This window comes from Plectrocnemia conspersa, unplaced genomic scaffold (assembly GCF_051122295.1).
Source record: "Plectrocnemia conspersa isolate PC_06_02 unplaced genomic scaffold, ASM5112229v1 ptg000014l, whole genome shotgun sequence".
NCBI classification, from domain to species: domain Eukaryota; kingdom Metazoa; phylum Arthropoda; class Insecta; order Trichoptera; family Polycentropodidae; genus Plectrocnemia; species Plectrocnemia conspersa.
The window spans coordinates 7,692,457-7,710,079 of NW_028277178.1; the positions used below are offsets into that span (position 1 = coordinate 7,692,457).

General features: G+C 30.2%; 2 protein-coding genes across 2 annotated transcripts; both read right to left on the reverse strand.

Annotated features, from left to right (window-relative positions):
* Nucleotides 1-3,355: 3,355 nt before the first annotated feature.
* Nucleotides 3,356-9,925, reverse strand: LOC148226091 (uncharacterized). The gene is made up of 3 exons (XM_088203111.1): nt 9,509-9,925; nt 9,346-9,434; nt 3,356-3,667 (listed from the first exon to the last, which is right to left on the reverse strand). Exons 1-3 carry the CDS (start codon nt 9,818-9,820, stop codon nt 3,376-3,378), a joined length of 693 nt encoding a protein of 230 aa, XP_088059237.1. The 5' UTR covers nt 9,821-9,925; the 3' UTR covers nt 3,356-3,375.
* A 2,971-nt stretch (nt 9,926-12,896) lies between these two features.
* LOC148226092 (transcription factor HES-1-A-like) lies at nt 12,897-16,772 on the reverse strand. The gene is made up of 3 exons (XM_088204321.1): nt 16,585-16,772; nt 16,125-16,220; nt 12,897-13,984 (listed from the first exon to the last, which is right to left on the reverse strand). The coding sequence occupies exons 1-3, from the start codon at nt 16,666-16,668 to the stop codon at nt 13,010-13,012; spliced, it is 1,155 nt and encodes a 384-aa protein (XP_088060447.1). The 5' UTR covers nt 16,669-16,772; the 3' UTR covers nt 12,897-13,009.
* Between the last annotated feature and the right edge of the window lie 851 nt (nt 16,773-17,623).

Consider the following 17,623-nt stretch of genomic DNA (forward strand, 5'->3'; position numbering starts at 1 on the left):
ATTATATAAATAAAAAGGGCTTATCGGCTAACTATTCTAATGTTTAACTCTTGGGAAATTTAAATGTATGACGGGATATTGCAAATTGTATTAAGACATGGCCAAAGTTCATGAATCAATCTTAATCATAAATCCATATTGTCACCTCACGTAAAATACAAGGAATATTAAAATACATGTATATATGCAAGATGGTATATGAGTCGCTTCATAAATTATTAAGTTTCTTTATAATTTATGTAAAGCTTCTTATGTATCATTATGTAACACACAATAATGAAAAATCATTGAGCAATGTATGTTAATCGATATGTATTATATTAGAGATTTTTGTATTGAAATATAAATTTTATATAGCACAGTTTACGTTGATATGAAAAATTGTTGTGTACGATGAGTTTAAATAGTTTAATAATATTAGCTCCCCAGTACAAAGTTTAATTGGAAAAAAAAATTATATTGTATAATATGAATATACGTATAATTTATATACTGTGCCTTCTTTGCGTTTTTGTTTGCTAACATCACAAACAAATACAAAAAAAATACTATTAGTCGAGATGTGAATAAGTAATTTTAATTTGTTACGGGACCTTGCTTCGATACAAGATTGCCAAATTGATGTTTTTGATTTTCTTTCATTTTTAAAGGTTCTGTGTGTATTTTTGTTAATATAATGGGGATCATAAAATAAATGTATTGTAAATAAAGTGCGAGCAATCAACGTTTAAATGTATGAATATAATTTTGTTGTACGTCAATTATGTTGTGTATCGATTTGACAAAAAGATCTTTTTATTTTTTATATAGAAATAATATTAATCATAATTGCACCTTTATTTCATATATTGTATGTCTTTTTGAAAAAAAGAATACTTAAAGTTAAAAAAAATACATTGCTTATGAGATTAATAAAAAATACATTTCTCTAAGCCTGAATCTTTCCTGCCATGTCAAATTTTGTATTATCTAAAGCACATGTGGCTTATAATTTTATCTTATTATTGTTTCTTGGAGTATTGAAAACAATATCATATATCAGTGGTTTCCAAACTTTCTGATCTGCAACCCAACTAATTAAAAAAAACATTTTACAGTCTAAGACATTAAATTTTGTGATTTTTTTTGTTATGTAAGCATCGGAAGGCATAGTCAAAACAAGATTATTTCTTCAAGAACTATATTTTTTATTTTATGTGGTGCTAAATAAAATTTCTTCTCTTCATAATCCAACGTTCAATAGCTACTGTGAAGTGTTAGATAAAAAAATTAGCTACAAGATGATTTTGGATTGTGCTATTGGCCTTCTAATGATTTTGTGTTCTAGAGGCGGACCTTTTATATCCATCTTTTGCTACTCCGATTACAATTCAATAAATGACATTTTGTTCTTGTTAATTTTAATTCGATACAATCACACATTTTAATATGTAAAAATCAGTTGAAATTTTGGAAACCACTGCCATAATAAATATTTGGCATTTGACAAATCATGACTATCATCTCGCATCGGCCAAACGGTACATTGTTCAAAGCATCATGTGAATTAAATGTAGTTTTTATATATGTACATAATACGTCAAGAAGATCTTCTTTTACCGTATTATAATAATTTGCATCGCAAAGCTTGCTAAATAATACCATAATTGAATTTTACTTCGAAAGGCTGTGATCATTGTTCTTCATTACTATTTGGGTTTTCATCGTATGTTTAGAGTTTAGTGTTTGCATAACACTCTTTTATCGACAGAGGTTATGAAACTGACTTTGCTATATTCACATAAGAGAAAACTAGAGCTATAATAAAATATGAATGCAATAATTCCTGAGAAAAATAAATAAAAATGTCACGCTTTATAATGTAACTCCTCTTTCGACTTAGCCGATGTTTATTATGTAAATGTGAACAAACCGAAACATAGTTAAATTTAATGATCTATTATAGAAATTGAAGATGTTAAAAGTGTAATATTGAAAAAATCTTTATATCTTTTTTAAATTAGAAAAAATTGTTATAGTTGAAACCGATCAGTAGAGACTAAAAATGAGGTTGAACAGTGTATACATTGCAATATAATATTATATTATATGACCCGACATTATCATAACTGAATATTCTTTAGCAAAAAGATTTATTATATTAAACGAGAACAATTTATCTGTGATCCACAATATATAAGATGTATAATGAGAGCGTGTATAAAAAAATTATCTCAAATGTGAAATCGGGTGCGTTAGCTGTTAGTGTCGAACAATTTGAATGCGGAATGATGGAACTCGATACGTTTTTAGCTTTTCTTTTCATCAAATCTATATAACAAAGATCTGGTCAATTATGAATAGTGCGAAATTGATCCATCCGCCACGAATTATAAAAAAATAATACCCCAGTCCGACTACTATTCCTTCCAGATTTTTTAAACCGTTATTTTTATCGATACTTAGTCCTTCTGGTATGAATCATGATAAGCTGTAAGGAATATAAATTATTTTTTAACTTTGTTATTCATAGAAATTTAATTGTATCCCTTATTGACAAAATCGATGTTTTAATATACGATAATACATTGGTTAAATTTAACTTGTTTTGATACAATTTTAAAACAAAGTTTTTACAAGCTTTTATATAAATCTTATTGCTATATCCTGCCACGTTTCAAATGATTGTTTTCGTGTTCAATGTTTTCACTTATATACAATTTTTAAATAAACGTTTTCTAATACGTAAGATTTAATATCGATATATTATATAAAATTAAATATTAAAATTTAAAAAAAATATCAAAATTTAATATATTATATAAATAAAAACGCAGCTCAAAACAACTATGTAAATCGTTTCAATATTTCCAATGGTCTTTTAAGTTTTGTAAAGAGTATATTTTTCGAAGCAATAAGTTTATATATTTAATTAATAATAAGCGATGTTAATAATATAATAAAGACTTTTCGGAAAAAAAAGAGTATATAAGACTCTTAGATTAATTGAATATTTATGTATGAATACCAGAAGGACGATTTGAGTATCACATTTATGGAACGGGATACTGAAAATTTAACGTTGGATTTTGTACGTATAGCTAGTTTGTCGGATCAGAGTTTAATTATAATAATTTTTAAAGTCACAAGCCGTTTTTTGACATTTTTTCGACATCATTATTATTACGTCATTTTTACAAAAAAATCAAATAAAAAAAAATATGTGAGCATATACATATTAATTTACGTTGATTTAATATGTAGTAAAAATAATTTAGTGAGCTGTGTGTGTGCAGTCACCCGACAAATCGATGCTTTCTCCAATGCTGTAATTATGATAATATTGAATAAAGGTCTAAAAAAAATGTTATTAAGCTTATGTGAATGTTGTTTTATTTATGTTAATGTTGAATATATATTATTTGTAATTATTGCATCGTCGTCCTCATCGTCTTCTTCGTCTGAAAACTCTTCACTATCAAATTCACTGCCCAAATCGTCACTGTTGTAATCTTCGACGTCTTTATTCATAGCGTCGAGTTTAAGTTTGTTGATTTTATCTGCCAATATATCATCTTTAATCTTATCATTCTCTTCATCTTCTTTTTGATTTCCTACTTTTTCAATTTTTCCGTTTTTCTCCTCTCTATTTTTATTCTTTTTCATTTCATTCTGCTTGTTTAAATATCTGTTGAAAAAAAATAAAAGTTATTATTTTGCATTTCATCTAATATATGCTGATTTAAATGATGAAACATTGGTATGTATTAAATCAATGGAAATTATTAAAAGAGTAATTATTAATGCGTATAAGTAATATAAATCTAGAGGCAGTTCTTAACTAATTAAATTGATAAAAAAAAATATAAATCAAATTATAAATACTCATTATTAGAGAACTTTCTCAAACTCGATTTTATTTAATCATCACAATATTAATCCAAAAGATTAAGAAAATCTAGGATTATTACAATCTCCCAGACATGATAGAAATAAAAATAATACTAGGGTCCATATGGAATTCGAACCCAGGTCTTTTAGGTCAAAAATCAGAGACTTAAACCACTCGTCTATCATACTAATTAATTAAAACCAATAAAAAAAATATTAATATGGTACATTTTTTGAAATTATTAATATAATATAATAATATAAAATGTGTTTTATTTTTATTTAAAATATATTAACCCTTTGACCGTGGATGATACCTATGGAAGTCATCAAGAAAATCGCCAGTATGTATGGGCACCTAAGGTCCATGAACCTTTGAGCTTTGTAATATATTTTTTTTTGTATAATTTAAGGTCGAAAAATAGTTTAATTTATAGAAATAATATTTAAATAACTTATGGCATAAAGAGGTGCTCTCCCACTATATTCAAAGGATATAAGGTTGCAATATTTTTTTCCATTTCGTAGATGATAAAACAATAAGCTTTAGTTTATGCGGATAGATAATACAGAACCCGCTAATAAACATTAGAGGTCAAGAAGCTTGATTCTACTCGTCCTGTGGATTACCCATCAGTGAATATGTAGGTACTACCTGACCTGTCGGCTAAGTGTTTAGTCGGAACTTACACAAATTTACTTCTGATAAACGAAAGATCAGCTAAATTTGTGATTTAAAAATATTTGGTTATGTAAAACTTAGTACTTATATTAATTTAAAAAAAAGCTCATTCGCTCTATAGCAGTGGTACCCAAACTTTTTTGGCCCAAGGACCCCTTTTCATACTCAAAACTTGCCCACGGACCCTGGGTGAAAAACTACATAAATGCATAATAGAAAAATTACAAATTTAACTTTGTCCGGCTCAATGTTTGTGAGTAGCAACCGCAAATCCCCACGAGTACTAATTTCTAGTCGGTTTCTTTTTTGTGATGAGGCTCATAACGGCACTGAATCCACGTTCTATCAAATAGGAAGACGGAAGAGCAATCAGTAGCTTCTGTACAATAGCCCATAATGCTGAATATAAAATTGGGATCTGTTTTTGTAACCAGAACGTTGTCGTACCCTTGTTTAAACAATGGTTTCAGCTCCTTATTTGTGGATAATTCAATTAGTTGCTCCTGTATTAGTATGTATTCATCTGTATTTGTGCGCTGAGTTTGACTACTTGCAAAAGGGTTCAACACCCAGTCGGGAATATCCAAGCGAAGAATGTCTTTAAATCTTTGGTTAAGGTCCGAATGAAGCGCCATTAAGTGTTGACAATAAGCAAACAAATCTTCATCTCTATTTTGCAATTTTGAAAGATTTGGAAACTGAGAATATTCACCTCTTTCCAAGTTTTGTTTGTACAGCAAAAGTTTTGCAACAAACGCAGATATTACACTTTTAGTTTTGATTAAATTTAATGTGTCACCTTATAGTTTCAAATTAGTCTCGTTAAATCTGGCAAATAAATGTCATACTGTCTTTTTACGAAAATAAGATATCCTCTGAAAATAAGCCCTAGCGTGATTTTCAGGAGTTTTTGGAATATAAGCCCTCCCTCAAAAATAAGCCCCAGTTAAAATAAGGTGAACGCCAACGTATGGCGATTATTGTTAGTGCTACACTATTTATATTTTCTCATTTGTAACACCGATTACAAAAAGTACAAAAATGAAATTGTGAAGGACTCCTGAGACGTAAATCTTGTAGCCTTATGTAAAGAGAAGATGTTGGATCTCCATATGGTTCGATAATGGCGAGCAGACTACGATAACTTGTGACAATTGATGGCCCAAGGAAATGAGAAGAAACGCAAGGTTGGATCAGGTCGACAACCGTTATTTTCTGAGCTGGAAGAAAGCATCTGGGGGTTCCTCATCAATCAACGTTCCTTCTACTGGTTACGAAAGTGCACGTGTTACCTGTATTTTGGCGATTCGTCTGAATGGCAAGAAAGTCTCACCGTTAATCATCACTAAAGGTAAGAAAGACAAGATTGAACGCGTTTCAGGGTTTTATGTTCTTGAAAGTGAAAAGGTCTAGTGCACCCAAGCAGTTATAAGATATATTGCAGGACATGAGAGATTCGGACCAATGATTCAACAGAAAATGGACTTGATTGAAATTCAGTACGGAATTTAGAATTTGATTAGTTATGACGATGTTCCAGAAGAAGATGAGATGACTATTCGAATAAATTTGAAATAAATGTAAAATTCCTATATAAAAATAAATATTAACCGAAAATATATAAATTTACTTATTGTACGTGAAAAGTAAGCCCTCCCCCGATAATAAGCCTTAGATCATATTTCGGACAAAAAAAGAAAGTAAGAGAGTGTCTTATTTTCGGAAAAAGACGGTATAAGCGATGTCATTTTTTGAGATATTTAAATTGTGACGCAAATCATTGTCCTTACTCTCCAAGAATTCCAACACTGAATCAAAGAGCGAATAGAAGCGATCCAAACATGCACTTTTAGATAACTAACGTACTTCTGTGTCAAGTAGTAAACGATTATAGTCATAAGTCATCATCATTTTTCAAACAAAGTTGAGCAAATAATCTCTCATTTAAGGCATTCCTTTTGATTTTATTAACTGTTCTAATGACATAATGTAGTGATTCATGCAAACGTTCACTAAGGTTTTTTGCGACCAAATGATGTCGATGAATGACACAATGTACCGATAATACATTCGGTATAGCTTGTTTTAAGTATACCAGAAAGCCTCGGTATCGTCCTATCATTGCCGGAGCACCGTCAGTAGCAACGGAAATGATATTAGTCAAGGGTATAGCTTTTATATCGAAAAATTTTTTTAATTCAGTAAATAACGTTTCATCTTTCATATCAGTTTCCAAACATTTAGCAAATAACAATTCTTGTGATTTTTTTTATTCATTGTAATTTATTTTAACTTCCATATTAATAAAAATGTCACAATTTTTTTATTTTATATTAAACCTTGCGCGGACCCCCTTTTCAGGGACCCCCAAAACAATTTTAATTTTCCACGGACCCCCTGAATGATTTCGGGGACCCCTGGGGGTCCGTAGGGACCACTTTCGGAGCCACTAAGTGGCAGCCACTGCTCTATAAGAATCGGTTAGTTACACTAGAATATCAGATATCAGATATTCTAGAGCAGGGCTCGGCAACCTATGACCCGCGGGTCACCAAGTGACCCGTTTCATGATTTGAAATGACCCATTTCAGTTCTGCAAATATCATTTTTTTAACGTGTTACGATGTCACGACTAGACCACATATATGGTTGTTAGGACCAAAAATATTCACTGACCCGAATAGGCTTTTTCATAGTCACATTTGAATTATTTTGACCCGCAGCCAAAAAAGGTTGCCGAGACCTGTTCTAGAGCAATAGTATGGTTTCCATTGTTTCAGAAAAATTAATCAATTTTTTAAAACGATTTTTGAAACGCAATTGTGCACAATTTCAATTTCCGTCAACAAAGGCAATAAAGTGCCAATTTTTCTACCCACATGCTTCACAAAAAATGGCTTTTAACACAGGCAGAACTATTAATTTTGTTTATCAGCAAATGAATTCGGCCCTTTAAAAAGAGATGCAGAACAAGATATAAGTAAGTCAAGAAAATCTTGACAAAACCATTCATTAGCCAGATATAATGTTGTAACCCAAAAGATCAGCGTAGAAGAACATAGTATATATTTTTGCGCTTATTTCCCCCTGAGAGTTGAGTTGGCTTAGTTTTTATTTTGGACTTGACCTAATGAAAGTTCTAAAACTATAATTAATTAATTCGCATAGGTAAAGTTTGGGTTTGAACAGAAAATTTACGTTTCGCAATTGTCAAATTGAGTTTTATAAACATTTTAGAGCAGCATACAATGTCACTAACGCCTGTCAGATAAATTATATTTTCGCTAGTAAAAATATATATCTACTAATGAAAATGTATTGGACTTCACTGAAAAATGAAGATTCACTGTAACATTTATACATCACATGTAAATAAGCCAGAAAAAAATATATTTTTACTGCAAAAATTATATATGTATATATGTATCTATCGGTGAAAATGTATTTCGATATGATTTCACTGAAATGACATTTAAAAAAATATTTTCAGGATAGATTTGACTATTTTTTTTTAGATTTTCTTTGAGGGATAACCTGAGAACTTCCTATTTAGAATCAGGGACGTTAATTAAGATTTTTCCAGGAGTGAGGGGGGGAAGCAAAAGTTGGCCAGTCAGTAGATCCCTTTCAATGTGAAATTGCTGATTTATCAGAAGAGCCTCAAGGTTTGGCAGAGGCACTTCTTGAACTTCGATTCAATATTGAAGCATGGATTAAATTTGGTAACAAGCCAGATGTCTAATTTTTGGATGTCACACTGCAAAGGCTTTTAAAATAGCACATGAGGAAGCAGTCAAAAAGTTGTTGCCTTTTGCAACAATCTACCTTTACGAACAAGAATTTTCCACTCTGATGAATATAAAAACAAAACAAAGAAATCGATTGGATCGAAAACAGTATTCAAACTGCTGACAGCAAAATGCCCAATTTTGATGTTATTACATAAAAAATGAAACATCACATCTCCAATACCTGAAGTAAAAATATTTTCTCGAATTTTTGTTTCATAATAATGCTATTGATTTTATTGCATTTATTTTATATTTATAATTGTATTCTCTATACAAATAGATTCAATAAACCTTTCGAATATAAATAATATATGATACCTTTTAAATCAATGGGGTAACGTCGATAATATCAGGAAAAAGTAAAGTCGTAAAACTCGACTTTACTTTTTCCTGATATTAATAACACACAAATTTACTCCTTTGTGAAATAGAAATCTGATTAAAGAAATTACAGAAGAACCTGGGATATATTACCGGGAGAGAAGAAAAGCGGATTCATCGACGAAAAATATGAATACATAAAAACATGCAGCTTGATCTGTTGGAACAGTTAGAAAGTCCAATATCGATTGTACAGTTCTATAAAAATAAATACCTCTCAGAAGTAATTCAAACTAAGTATGTTTCTGCCGAAGTAATGGTGGAAATATTATAAATAGCTTATGAACTTTGTCAGGATAGATGTTCTGAACTTAATTGTGAAAATAGTACGTGGTGCCGTCGGTACAACAACGAAATTTACGAGTTGTATAATGAACCTGATATCATCAAGTACATATAAATACAACGTATTAGATTGGCCTTTTACCCGCAAAGTAATTAATATTCTATAATCTTGAGGGTGAGGAGCGCAAGTGAGCAACTGGAAGGAATACAAAAATATATTCGAACACTAGAGAATAAGCATGTAATGTATCCTCACTTCTTAACAAAGCAAAAGGATTTCTCCAACTTTTATTAAACTTACTTCTATATATAACTATAAATTCAAAAACAAAATACCTTAATAATGTGCGTCTTTTCCTTTCTGGTAGAGCTTTGATAATTTGATCTAAGTTTTCACCTTCACCCGATTCTTCTCTTGACGAATCCTAAAAACATACACACAATAAATTGTTTAATTTATTACATTATTTCAATTAAATAGTATATAAACAAAACTCACATCTAATTTCACTGAACATTTAGAACAAATACCCTCTTTCCTGGAACAAGGCATGCACATAATGTGATACGCATGTTTTACCGTCTTCTGTTCACATTTAACGCACTTCTTTGTAGCTGTTAAAGGTTTGTACTTCTTATACTTGATCTTCCACTGTATTATCTCTGTGCATCTAGGACATACACCACAGGGTTGTATGGTATTTATAAATTTTGTCTTTCCAGAAGTGTCGTGAAGATCGTTTTTGAAAACTGTTCTGTTTTGGTACTTTTGACGTCTGGTTCGAGAGACGTTTCCTTTGCTTGAGCTCATATTTATCGGTTATTTATGTGTTTTTGGCGATTTTAATACGATAACAAACAATGATAAAATGCACGTGTGAGAACGATGGCGACGTTCTGACGTTTTGCTGTAAGTAGAGGTTAACATTCGCAGCGTGCGCTAAACAGCTATGCAAGGAGCTAAGTAGCGTCAAAAAGGTGCTACCTATCATTAACGTTGATTTAATATTTATTAAAAACAGGAATACATTATTTTAAGTAGAAAAAATTATAAAAACTCAAGATAAAATAATTACTTAAATGTTTAAATAATATAGGGCTGTTACACATTTTAGCTTCGATATGTTTTTTTTAAATACATAGTCTTAACGCAATCTAATAATGTACAGAGGGGTAATCAAAAAAAATATATTTTAAATAAAGAACGTTTGGTGAGCATTTTAGTAAAAACAAAAATCATACAATTTAAAATATTATCATATAAAAAAATAAAGACACAAAATTAGAACTATAGTAAATACGACCATAAAAAAATTATATTATTGAGACCGTTGACACCAAGACCTTACGTAAAAATAAATCGCAAATCCCCTTCCTTCTCCCCAAAAAAGGTTATGTATTGAAAACCAGGCGCGTACGGTGAGATCAATTCCATTTCGCTCGCTCGGTCGAGTGTTAAGTGACGAAAGTGAGTGAGAGATAAGAACGTTCATGAGTTCCGTACACCCGTAGACACGATTCTTAGCGTAACCTCAAAAAAAAAAAAAAATCCAAAAAATCGATTAATATCAATAGCCAGTACCAAATAGTAGCAGGAAGAAACAAGACCATGTGCAAAGCGAGTATTACGTCAATGAGAGTAATGTAGGTACTAGGTAAAAAATATCCTAACATTAGTACATTTAACACTATTCTAATACATTATCAATATTATTATTATGTGCATCAGATCAGAATATACAATAAAGTTATGTCTATATGTCCACGATTTTTTTTAAAGGAATATACCAATTTTAAGCGGGTTTTTTAAATGCTTTCATGTATTATATACACGTATAATGTAGATATAATATGAGGAAAAATTAAAATATAAAGAAAAATTATTTATAATCTGCACATTGCTTCAAAAAGATAAAAAATAAAAATTAAATTATTAAAAAAACATACTAGAAATATATTAAAATAAAAACGAGCTAATTTTGAGTATCAGATTACTAGTAAACCACTAAAAAAACTTATTCAAGAATGAAAGACCTTGAAATATCACACAATCAATTGTTGCGAATTTTTTCGATCATTCGCCAAAATTTAGTTCAAAGGCATAAATCTTTGGGAATTCCACACTCGAATGAGCAAAACAAGTGGCTTCTTTTGTGGCGGTCGCGTGGCGCTTGTGAACGGACCACTCAAAACTTTCTCACAGTCATCTTTCGTATTAAGGCATTGACAACCATTTCGTACGACAATTTTGATATCGGAAAATAAATAATATAATAACCATAACTTCATGAAATGAATCTTAGATGATTGTATTATATAAATATAAAAAAAAATATTTATCCAATCTCTTTCGATTCTAATTGTTTACGACTACTGGCGCTACCTGTTCTGAGGCGAGAATCGAAATTCGATGTGTGAGAAAGGAAGTGGAAGTATTAGAAACTGTAAATATGGACCCTTTGAATATTCTCAGGTAGATATATACTCTGAGTTCTTTTTGTTTGTCAACATCGATTGAAAAAAATGGACCACATATGAGAAAAATGAAAGCTATTGTTGAATACATGCACGGCCCGATTTAATGGAGAACTGAAAGCATTATATAGAGTAGCACAATTGTGTTAAAATTGACATATTGAAAGCCTCAGGATCGATGGGAAAATGTCTCAACTCGGTTTCATTCACTTTTACTTACAACAGTGGCTCCCAAAGTGGTTATATAATGTAAGAAAATTGTGTACACTGAGATAATTTACAATTTAAAGAGTCTAGATTGAAAAAAATAAACTTCTATGTGATTATGTATTATAAAACAGATTGCGCCAGAGTTAGCGCGTTCGCCAATATCTTAAATCATGTGATTTTTAAGCATAAAATATATAATAAAATCGAAATAAAAAAAAATATAAACCATAGAACTACTTGATAAAAATAAGATAAAAACAATATAATTAATCAATGGAAAAAATAGTAATCGAGTGGTTTTAATGCCTTTTAACGATATTTGTAATAACTAATTGAAACGCAGCAAAGATGGCTGTTCCCGACATTTTTTTGTTTAATTTTAAAATTAAATGTTAGCAAAGACTTTTATTTTATATTTTATATATTTATTATAAAATCAAGATTACAAAGAAATATATAATATATAATTACATTCAAGTAACTAATTTATAACCATTTTATCAGAGAAGTTAAGCGAGATGTCAAAGACGTTGTAAATTATGTAAAAAAATATGAAATAAAGATTTTAATAATCATGTTTCCCTTAGCCTTTAAACAGAGACGTCATTTAGAGGATGCGGGGCACTTGAATTTGTAATGCATAGTTTTAAAACTAGAAATAGAGTCAATTTAAGGATAGTTATGTATAAGAAAATGTGTACGGCCAGGGGAATAATGTATGGAGGTGTGAATTTATGTAATAATATTCCTAAGACAATCCCCAAAAATAAAAATGTAGCAGGTTTTCGCAATTGAATAAAGACACCTTCGTGCATTAAGAAATAAATTATAATATCAAAGTCTATTTTACATTCTGTTTATGTTTATATTATGCTTTGTGTGTATGTTTCGATTAAATTTGTTTAATATACAGAAACAATTAGTTATATTATCTAAATAAGTTACTATCTTAGTGTTTTATATGATTCACATCTAATCTTTAATAGTATTAATTTGTATTTTATTACTTCTTAACACATATTTTTTTTATGAATAATAAAATTAAAAATTTGCAATTTTAAAATTGGTCCATTTACTTCTCTTGCATTATTATACGATATAAATAAATCGGGTTGCCTTATTATTGTGGTGGATTTGAAAATATGTTCACAAAACTTATTTATAAGTAAAACAATACGATTTGATCATAAATAAAAAAAAAATATTCTTAAATATTTTTTATTTAAATAAAACTACACATCATGGAAGACAATATAAAACTATAATTATATACATTGAGCAATTCAAGCAATACATTTTTTTTATCATAAATCTATCACCATGGTCTCCACATATCATTCGATTGAGTGCCACTCGTACCAGCTTGATCTCTCCCATCTTCTCTTCGCAATCCTTCAGTTCTACTACCAGCAGCTTTACACGCCTGTTCAGGACTTTGAGAGCTGCTGACTTGCATGCAAGCAATTTTTCTAATCTTATGGAGAGGCTCAGGTGCGTTAGTATTATTCGATACAACATCATTATAACTTTTTCTTTTAGCTGTCAAAGGAGTCGTTGAGTAATCTATGACCGAACTCGATCCTGACGGATTAATTTTGTTTGGACTTTGGACGTCAGTCTGCCTCCATAGCGAACCTCTTGGTCTGGTTTCCTGCAGTCTCGATTCCGGCGATATGGTTGTAGATGAAACAATCTGTTTTTGAGTTTCTGGACTACATTCTGTAGAAGTGTTTTGACTCGGTGGTGTTGGAAATGTGTTTGTTATTGAGACGTGTGGAGGAGTTGTTCTATCTGAGTTCATGGAATCGCTGCTGGAGATGGACGAAGCAGGACTCGGTGGTCTGTTTCTGACCGATTGAAAGGCGCTTGAATGGTCTTTTTGAGCGAAGATGTCCGATATATGCCCATTGAAGGGCAGCTGTGTGTTGGGCGGTAAGACCAGAGCCAATTCGCCGGTTGGTAACCGGCTAGGAATCAAAGGAACTCCCCCCATGTTGATATTTCCGTTCAAATCGTGCGGTAGGGTTGGAGGTGGAGGTTGATGGAGAGCAGCAACGCAGGCGGCGAGGTGTTGACGAAGACGACTTCTAGCTGGTGCTGGAAGACCTGGAGGGCGAGATAAGAAGCGTGTGGCTTCTGTGGCGCACTCTGAAAAGCCTTGGCGAAACTGTGGGAGGACTTCGGGGTCTGTGGCAGCAGCTGTGGCGAGACCTCGTCTCTGAATCATCTGAAGGTGTCGGACTGTCATCTCTAGAATATCAGCTTTTTCGAGTTTGGAATGGCGAGATGGCTGTAACAAAATAAAATATGTTTTAAAAAAAAAGTAAAATGTAAAGAAGGTGCTGCAGTTTCGCATTATATACGGATAAACTGTTGCAGTATTATTATTATGATTATTATTAATCCTCTCTTGGACTAGGCAAAATCTTTCAAGCAAATAAAATCTTGACAGTAAATATCAACGTTGTGTAGATTCTGATAAAAATAACAGAGAGAAAGAATCTCAATAGTTTTATGAAGATTAACTTATATTTTTAATTAATTGATTAATAATTTACATATTTAGTTGTACATTTTTAATATTTTGCTTTCATTAAAAATAGTTTATAAGAAATTAACTACATATTCTACTAGATTCCGGTCGGATAAATATATGCTTCATATATTTACGCACCCATAAATTTGCACTTTGCGCTCGAAATCTCACGCTTTTCTATTACACACCGCTTTTTTTGTGAACCACAACTCGCTATTTTTATTTATTACTATCATATTGGTATACTTTAAGTGTTTAATTATTACTGATCTAATAAATACAACACCAAGCAAGTTTTTTTGTAGTGATTTTACACAGAAAAGTATATTTTTTGTATTTAAAAAATCACGATGAATATAAGCTATGTATTAGATTTTCAATTAAATAGGTATTACGTTATTCAATAAAATATTTCAAAAATAATAAACTGTAATAAAAAATAAAATCTTATATTTCTTAACCGAATTATTTTATCATTATTCCAATAAAAAGTGCAAACTTGTTGTACATATATATATTTTATATTACATATCCGTTATTTAACTTCATTCCCTCGACCTAAACTAAGTAACATCTGCTCTCCTTATTGACACAATCAAAGAAGGGGGTCTTTGAAATTAATTTCGAAATGTCGATACACCCATAGCGCTCCCCAGCTTATAAGACATCATATAGATAAATAATAATAATGTGGAGCTTATCAATAGGAAACGGAAGGATCCCCCCTCTTGTAATCCATTGTCAATATCCTTATAAAACAGCCTTGACATATAACGTTTTAACATAAAAATGGGGTTGAATTTACACTCAGTATGCCGGAATGTTCCCACGGTCATCCGTGACCAGGTGACCGAATACTTTCAGTCACCCCCCATTTTGCAACGCTCCCACGTCGCCCTATGTAATTATCGGTATTTGTGTATTCAATTAGGTAAATAAATGCCGCTTTTACCTTTGAACATGTGCACACATTCGTGTGTACAAGAATTCTCATCGTGCAATAAAACCCCTGTTGATTTTAAATACAATAGACTACATTTTTACCTCTCGCCTATAACATAAATGAGATATTGAGTTCGTCGTATATTGATAAAAACATAACAGGTATCATTCTCATAAATGTTTGCCATGATATTTTTTTATATGTTTAAAATGAATAAAGAGAGCGAGTGCACGTGCTTTTAATCTGAATATGTTTTAAAAATATTTTTATGGTTACCTCTCTACGAGTTAGTAGCGCGATATAATGAGTGCGTTGTGTCAGTGAAATGTAAGTTTCATATCTATTTTTAACGAACAGTATACAACATGTAAAATTTGACAATATATTTACTTAAATATGGTAATAGTTTACGTGATACTGTGATAAATCGATGACTATTTATATCAACCACATTTGTGAATAATAAATATGAGATAAATTCAATCAAAAAGTAAATGTGCTTATATTATAATACTATCTCAATTACGTTCAAGATAACTAAAATGTTGTTTTATTATAATTTAATTTTAATTAAATTGAACCAAAACTGGAAAAATTAAACTTATATTTTAATTTCATTGAAGTATATTTTTATAATTTTTATATGCATTTATAAGTTCTTTAAAGTTTTGTAAGTTATTTACAAACTAACAATTCTGTCTAAAAATTTAAAAGATATATAAGTTAGCACTAATTAAAGTACAACTAAAGAATTTTTCATTAAACTTTCTAAATACTATTTATTAGTACTATCTTCATTTTATATCATATTTTAATCCTATATCTATATCTACATTAAAGATTTTAAATATTATCTACTAGTAACTAATTGAACTGTTAATTTGTATTTTGAAGTAATACCTTATACATTTTCATTTAAACGTGTTTAGTTTAATATTTTAAAAAACTCACGTCTTTTTTCATAGCTTCGAGAATCAAATCTTTAAGTTCGTTCAAGCACTGGTTGATTCTTGCCCTTCTTTTTTTCTCCATGATTGGTTTATTTGTCTGAAAAATAATTTATTTATATAAAATAATATAAAGACCAGACACATTTTTATACATTAATAATAATAATGATAAAATAGTAATGAAGTTAACGAACAATATAACGTTTTTAATAAGATGCAATCCTCACACTTCCGACCGGATATTCACACACATTTTTATTTAACTGATGTATCAATTTAATAATAAAGAATAATAATAATAAATAATTTAACGCACAAAGTAATCAGATAAAATAAGCTACACTTTCGACCGGATGTTCACACACAAACATTTTATTTTAAACTTTAATTAATAAATATTATAAGCTTTATTTAATAACCACTAACACTATATTATAATATTTTAATTAAATTATTATTACCTTACGCAATTCCGCTTTGGACATTGAACCACCGTCTTGATCCATGTTTTGCTTGTGGTCATATTCGTCCTCACTTATAGACATGTTTTTTATATATTCAGTTAATTATTCGTTGATAGGGTTGTAATCCATGTGGTGTATTTGTACCCCGAGCGCGTGTTGTCGGCTCGGAAAGAAATGTCAAACTGACAGGACCTCAGAGACGGGTTCAAAACTGGACCCCTCGGAGTAAACTTTCCCCCTCCTTGAATCGAAAAGGAAATGTGTGTACCTGTCTCTGTTTTGTGACAATATATCATATAACAATAATATTTTCTTTTTTGATTTTATTTAATTAATTAAGTAAGATAAAAATAAATATTGTATAATATACATATTAATATTTCTTCTATTGATTTTTCAAAAGAAACTTATTTTTAATTTGAGTACAATTCCATGACTATTTTCTTTTTGAAACGATATATTTTGCTTGTTTTTATATAAAAAATTAAAAATAAATACATTCCATAAATATATTTTTGTACAAATATGCTTTAAATAAAAAAATTGCAATAGTCATTTTTTAATAAATGTTAATGGACAATCTAAGTTGTAGTACGCTTTTACTTTCAAGTTTATTTTACAAAAGTTCATCAATTCTTTTTAAGTTGAAATAGAAAATTAATGCAATGAATGGATATTATGATATAGATACATACATAATATGTAGATTATTTCATAGATTAAATATAAAATATATGCTGTTTTGGCTAAATGTATTAGGAATTTCAGTGAAATACCACATTATTGGAATTAAAATCAGTGGTGATTGTAGAAAAATAGCAATTAAATTTAAAGAGATGCATAGTCTATCATGATATTTAATCTAATGCTGAAGGCGTTAACCCGAAAAAGCAATATTATAAGTTAAATAGATTCTAGTGTCATCACGAGTCAATCAAGTTTTTGGTGTAGAAATTAATGAAAGCAAAACCTAATATTTTATCTGTTTTACAGGTGCTTGCATCTGGTGTTGCATAAATCTGGCAGCAATGGAATT

Bases quoted from the DNA above. Each gene is read 5' to 3' on its own strand.
- LOC148226091 (XM_088203111.1), bottom strand. From the start codon at position 9,820: ATGAGCTCAAGCAAAGGAAACGTCTCTCGAACCAGACGTCAAAAGTAC. The intron at 9,435-9,508 runs GTGAGTTTTGTT...GTATGTTTTTAG, and splicing joins AATGTTCAGTGAAATTAGAT to GATTCGTCAAGAGAAGAATC. The intron at 3,668-9,345 runs GTATTTTGTTTT...TTTTTTCAACAG, and splicing joins AAAAGACGCACATTATTAAG to ATATTTAAACAAGCAGAATG.
- LOC148226092 (XM_088204321.1), bottom strand. From the start codon at position 16,668: ATGTCTATAAGTGAGGACGAATATGACCACAAGCAAAACATGGATCAA. The intron at 16,221-16,584 runs GTAATAATAATT...ATTATTTTTCAG, and splicing joins CCAAAGCGGAATTGCGTAAG to ACAAATAAACCAATCATGGA. The intron at 13,985-16,124 runs GTGAGTTTTTTA...ATTTTGTTACAG, and splicing joins TCGAAGCTATGAAAAAAGAC to CCATCTCGCCATTCCAAACT.